The sequence below is a fragment of the Theropithecus gelada genome, chromosome 8 (genome assembly GCF_003255815.1).
Source record: "Theropithecus gelada isolate Dixy chromosome 8, Tgel_1.0, whole genome shotgun sequence".
In the NCBI taxonomy this organism is placed as follows: domain Eukaryota; kingdom Metazoa; phylum Chordata; class Mammalia; order Primates; family Cercopithecidae; genus Theropithecus; species Theropithecus gelada.
Window position 1 is genome coordinate 72,844,348 of NC_037676.1, and position 6,000 is coordinate 72,850,347.

General features: G+C 45.2%; 1 protein-coding gene and 1 non-coding gene across 5 annotated transcripts in view; one reads left to right on the forward strand and one right to left on the reverse strand.

Moving 5' to 3' along the window:
• The window catches only part of TRAM1 (translocation associated membrane protein 1), a 32,821-nt gene extending 27,079 nt beyond the window's left edge, over nucleotides 1-5,742 (reverse strand). The window contains exons 1-2 of one of the 4 annotated variants that reach the window (XM_025393548.1): nucleotides 5,471-5,641; nucleotides 5,328-5,387 (exon numbers count right to left, since the gene is read on the reverse strand). In XM_025393548.1, coding sequence (XP_025249333.1) covers nucleotides 5,328-5,357 — 30 coding nt within the window. In that variant the 5' untranslated portion in view covers nucleotides 5,358-5,387; nucleotides 5,471-5,641. Of the gene's footprint in view, nucleotides 1-4,104; nucleotides 4,916-5,327 lie in introns of those variants that run through there. The other 3 variants (XM_025393546.1, XM_025393550.1, XM_025393549.1) reach the window with 3 other exon arrangements.
• Nucleotides 1,768-1,874, forward strand: LOC112630901. The gene has a single exon (XR_003121025.1). It is a non-coding gene; the product is annotated as a small nucleolar RNA U13 (small nucleolar RNA).
• Nucleotides 5,743-6,000: the final 258 nt, after the last annotated feature.

Genomic DNA, 6,000 nt, shown 5'->3' on the forward strand with positions numbered 1-6,000 from the left:
CAATAGTAGAGTAAAGACTGCAGGAAGAAAGGCAAAACAATGACGGGGCTAACCTACTGGAGAAAGGGAAAGGGGGCTACGGTACCACAACAGCTTGGACTAGGTAGAGAACCCACTTATGACTAGAACCAGGGAGGTGAACAAAACGTAGGTTGTAGCTAAACTCTGCTATCCTGGAATTCAGGAAGTGGAAGAAGTCAGGCTTGCATGACAAAGTGCAGGATACGGCCAGTAAAGTGAGTTGCTCAACTGGGTTAGATATGAAGGTCTCTTGAGTTGAAAAGGCTACTGAGGCTACTCTATTAAAATTTGGGTCATTAACAAGGACTCATTAGAGCAGAATGATGACATGAGTCTCCAGGGCAACACTACTTTCTTGTGATTATTTTTAGTAAAGTTGAGTGGTCACTACATTTCATTTAGTTTTGCTATCTTTGTTTAGACTATATATACACACACATAGTCTAAACAATATATATATACACACATTATATATATATATAACTATATATACACACACACACTCTATCTCTTTTACACACAAATACTCCACATACCTATTTCCAGTTTGTAATATGAAGTTACCACTGTCACACCTAAGAACACTTTGTTAAAGAGTCCCTTACAGGCCGGGTGCGGTGGCTCACGCCTGTAATCCTGACACTTTGGGAGGCTGAGGTGCATGGATCACCTGAGGTCAGGAGTTCAAGACCAGCCTGACCAACATGGTGAAACCTCGTCTCTACTAAAAATACAAATACAAAAATTAGCTAAAATACAAAAATTAGCTGGGTGTCGTGGCGGGTGCCTGTAATCCCTGCCACTCGGGAGGCTGAGGCAGGAGAATTGCTTGAACCCAGGAGGCGGAGGGTGCAGCAAGCCGAGATCACGCCATTGCACTCCAGCCTGGGTGACAGAGCGAGGCTCCGTCTCAAAAAGAGTCCTTTACAAACAACAAATGAGATTCTTCAAAGATAAATTTAGCATCAAATTCTAAAAGCAGCAAAAATTAGATTATCCTTTTAGCCAGGCTTCCAAATAAAATTAAAATTTGGCCTCCAGCTGGTTTAGTATGTGACTTTAAGTAGAAGAAGAGGAAAAATGTAAACTACACACTCCAAAAAGTTTCAAGTTTAAGCCAGCAGTCATGCTCCCAGCCATTTCCAGGCCTCCTAAGCCTCACACCCTGCTAGCATTGCTTCAGTTAAACTCACACCACAATTAATTAGTAGTAAGATAAGTTAGTTTAGAATATAAATAGGCTACAGAGATATATAATGCACTCAAAAGTAAAAATATCTGAGTTTATGACAGTTTTGAACATTTACAGTACTGCTCTCCAGTTACAAAAATGGAAAAATGAAAAAAGAAATGACTTATTCAGATGCATTTTAAATAGGTTACCAGAAACTGAAATGAATTACCTAATTCTATGCTGTACACAATGTCATGAATACAATAACATTTCTTTAATTAAGTGTCACTAGTTGGGGTTTGATATCTTTTCTTGTTATATAGAGATGTTAACTATTTTGCTCTTGTTTTAGAGGAAGATGTGACTACTACATGGAGTGGATCCCTGAAAAGTAAAGACAATTCTGAATATCAAATTCCACTTTCAGTGGGGCTCAGTGGCACGTGCCTGTACTCTCAGCCATTCAGGTGGCTGAGAGGGGAGGATCACTTGAGCCCAGGAGGTCAAGTTCCAGCCAAGGCAACACAGCGAGACCCTGTCTCAAAAAAAAAAAAAAAAAAAAAAAGAGAGAGACCCTTTTGTAGTTCACAAATGTGACAATTGGGGTTTCACACTTATATGTGAGATGTGTCTCTCCCTCAAACTTTGTTATGACCTGAAAACCTTACCTGTCATGAAAAGAAAGAAAAAAAGGAAAGAAAAAGAAAAAAATCCCCCAAACCTCGAAAACTGTTTCAAGATGGCTGAAACTGTAAACATCCCCAAAATCTGTATGGCATAAAGAACTTGCAGATTTTGAATATCTTTCCTTTTGAATATATTTCCTTTATACACTCCTTAAAAGAAATACGTCTCTTGTGAACCCCTAATTTTTCACCCCTCCTCCACATCCTCACTTTCAGAAAGCTTCCCAAGCATCCCTAACATTTTTTGACCATTCAATTTTTCCTAACTCAAATATGAAGCCATTCATTGTATACTATGATTTGAATTATGTGGACAGATACTGACTGTAATAAAACTATGATTCTAAAATTTACAAGCAATTTTTGATTAATGTGAAGTTCCCTGGAAATTAAACTCTTACATTACCACCAAACAGACTACTTTGTTAGCCTTTTCAGTATGTATAATCTCTTTAGATGCTAACTAAAGAGATTCCAGGCCCTTCTCTCACATAAAAATGTTTTCTACTTCCCAATTTTAGTGAGTTTTTAAAGAATAATAATAGCTACCACTTATTGCATGCCTCTTGCAAGCCAAGCATTGAACTAGGCTTAATACATATTGGTTAATTTAATTATTAGACTAAACCAATAAGCCCCATTTTGCAGATGAGGAAACTTCAGTTCTGAGCTGCCTTAGGTCACCCAGTTAGCAAGCTGCAGAGCCCTAACTTGAACATGAATCCCTTCAGCTCCAGAATCCATGCTTTTACAGTGTATCTGCATTGCTTCTTCATTTTGGCTAGTAATACAGTATTTCTTTCTTTGTTAATTTCTTTGTCGATTTCACCATAAATCCTCTGACATTTCCTTAATGTATCTGCACAACAGGCTTAACAGTTCTGCAAAAAAAAAAATCAATTTCTCTATTATTCTAGCACAAGTACTGTAATTCTATAATTACGTTAATTTTGAGATTCAGCAGCAATTGTTTTAAAAGTCGAATAGCAAAACTAACCTAGTCTACACATTCCTATATATAGATAACATGCTTTGAAATCCTAACACCTTAACATATGGTAAGAAAAAGGAACAACTCGCAGAAACTTCACTTTTGTGTATCACTTTAACGCTCACTTTTGAATTGACTTAAAAAACCTCTAGTATTTTTGTCTATTTAGATTTTCAAATTTTACAAATTTATATAAAGGTGAAAATCCACTGTTAAAAAAAATCACTAACATGTGAGGCAAGGTATAGGTGGTGGACTTCCCTAGAAATATAGTAAGAGAATGTAAAATAGTTTATATAAAATCAAAGTTATACTATGTGTCAGAATTTCTGATTTATATTTCATTTCATTCAAAGCACTGCAAATGTACCTTGCAGGTCACGGTACCCCTAAAATATGTTTTTAAAGTCAGGAAATCTTAACATGTGGAGATGGTTTATGACAAGTTACATAAAATTGAATATACTACATATATTAAAATATCACTTTAAGATCAAAGTAGAAAGTATATATAAGTATCAAATTCAGAAAGTGAATACAAATGTTTAGCGTTGGGTTTTTTTTTTTTTTTTTTTTTTGTGGAGACAGTGTCTTGCTCTGTCCTTCAGGCTGGAATGCAGTGGTGAAACCTTGGCTCACTACAGCCTCCACCTCCTGGGCTCAAGTAACTATCCCACCTCAGCCTCCCAGTTGCGACCACAGGTGCGTGCTATCACTCCTGGCTAATTTTTTAAAAATCATTTTTAGAGACAAGCTCTCCCTATGTTGCCTAGGCTGGTCTCGAACTCCTGTACTCCAGTGATTCTCCCACCTTGGCCTCCCAAAGTGTTGGGACTTACAGGCGTGAGCCAGCGCACCAGGCCTAGCACTGTATTTACCTTCACACCATATTATCTGAACCTTGCAAAAAACGGCTGTGAGGAGAACAGTACAGGTGATGTTATTTCCTTATAAAGAGCAGAAAAATTGAGACTCAGACTTGGGGCACCCAGGAAGTAGGTGGCACAGCCCAGACTTAAAGCTTGAGAATGTTAGTTCCCTTCTACCTACCCTTTAACTATACCTGCTACATCCTTAGCAGTGGTTTCAAACATGCACGACACCATCAGGAGTAAATGATATCTGTATCTAGATCCAGAAAAGCCCATTTGATAAGAGGCGAAAATAAGGTTAAAATATTATTTAATTTTAAAATTAAAAAAAAAAGACTCCATGAAAAAAAATGTATTCACCTTTTGGTCACTGGTGATGTCACTGCATTAGGTTTTCTCAAGGATTCTTAACGTCGCTCATATTTTTTTAAGCACTCCTATGTCCCAGGCACTATCCTAGACTCTGGATATACAGACTCTTAAAAATACTCCAAAACCTCTACTCTCACTTGTTACATGCAGGAGAGAGGAGACAAAACAAGGCGGGAGCAAAATAATTTGTATATTTACTGAGACATAAGGGCTCCAGAGAAAAATTAAGGGGAAAAAGCAAAGGAATGAGCGCGTGTATTGAGGAGCGAGGGGAAAAACGTAGGATGTTACTCGTTAACCTTGCAAAGTTTATCATCCACATTCAACAGCTGTTAAATAAGCCATCAAAATACTAGATACGTGGGAAGAGAATTTACACACTCCTGACATTCCTATCCTCTCCTACTTCAAGAAACAAAATTACTCGACTCCTTGGCACCGCTGTTCAGAACCTCGATTTATCCATCAGACCTTGTTTCTTTAAAGCATCAGGGCAAAAAGTTCGTTAACTGGTAATAATACCAGATGAAAAGACAGAAATTAAAACAATCCGGCGTGCCTCCACTGTACCGGTGCCCGGCGGCCACCGCCCTTCAAGTCGAAAGCAGATGCCCGACTCCGGTTTCTCGCTCACCCCAATCTCGGAGCTACCGGGGGGCCCCCCTGTCACTCGGGCCTGTGGCCTCCAGGCCGGCACTCCTCAGACCCTGGGGCCGGGCCTCCGCCTTCCTCGGCCCTCGCGGGGCTGACGCTTCAGCGGCCGATGCTGGCAGTACCCCCAAGTCCGCCCACCCGCCCCGAGCCAGCTCGGCAGCGCAGGGGCCGCCCCCGCCCGCCCGCCCGCCCGCCCGCCCGCCGGCCTGCCCCTCGCCGGCTGCCACGTAACCCTTCGCGGGAACCAGGAACTGCGCCGCGCAGCCGGCGGGAGGGGGCGGCGGCGGGTCAGGAAGGGGGCGACGCGGCGGTCCCCACCCCCCTGCGGGCCGCGATGAGGCCCACCGGGACTTTGCATCCCCGGGCCGGCCGCTGGGGAGCTGCCGCCGGCGTGGGGCGGGGCAGGGCAGGCCTGCACCTCGGGGACTTGGGGGTTCGCACCTACCCCGGACCCGAGCACCCCGCGGTCCTGGGCGGAGAAGCCGGGGCTGGCAGCTGGAGCCCGGGCCCGGGCAGGGGGTGGCGGGGCAGGCGGTTGGGGCTCGGGGCGGGCTCACCTCAAACATGAGCCCCAGCAGGAAGACCATCGCCACACAGGAGACGATGTCCGCGTGATTCTGCAGGACGAATTCGTGGCTCAGCACCGGGGGGCTCTTGGTGCTCTTCTTGCGAATCGCCATGGTGGGGCCGCCGCCCGCGCCTGCAGGTGCTCCGCCCCGGTTCTGCTCTTCCCAGCTGCTCACCGACTCGCCGCCGCCGCCGCCTCCCCCTGGCTGCTCCTCACGGCCCCGCTGCAGCCGCTCGCTGGGGCTTCACTTCCCATCCCACAGCCAGTACGCAGCCGCCGGGCCGCCTGGGAGAAAAAAAAAAAAAAAGAAAAAAAAAAAAACAAACAAAAAAAACAGCCAGCCCGCAGCGGCGGCGAGCATGCGCACCAGGGAGACGACGCTCGCTAGTGCCGCGGCCTCCTCCGCGAGGCCACAGCGCCACCTGGGGACCGGAGGCCGCTGGCTCGCGGCGGGGCGAGTTTGCTGGAACGTGAGCGGCGCGCCCCTGCTACGCACCGGGCCCGGGTGTGGGAGTCGTTTGAGGCGCGAGCTTCCTCCGCCTGCTCAGCAGCCTGAGACCGCGACCGGGTGCTCTCCCGCCCTCCTGGCCACCCAGGGATTGGGTGTCAGTGGCCTGTTGCACACTGCCACTTCTACAAGTGACTGCCACCGTCAGGATAAT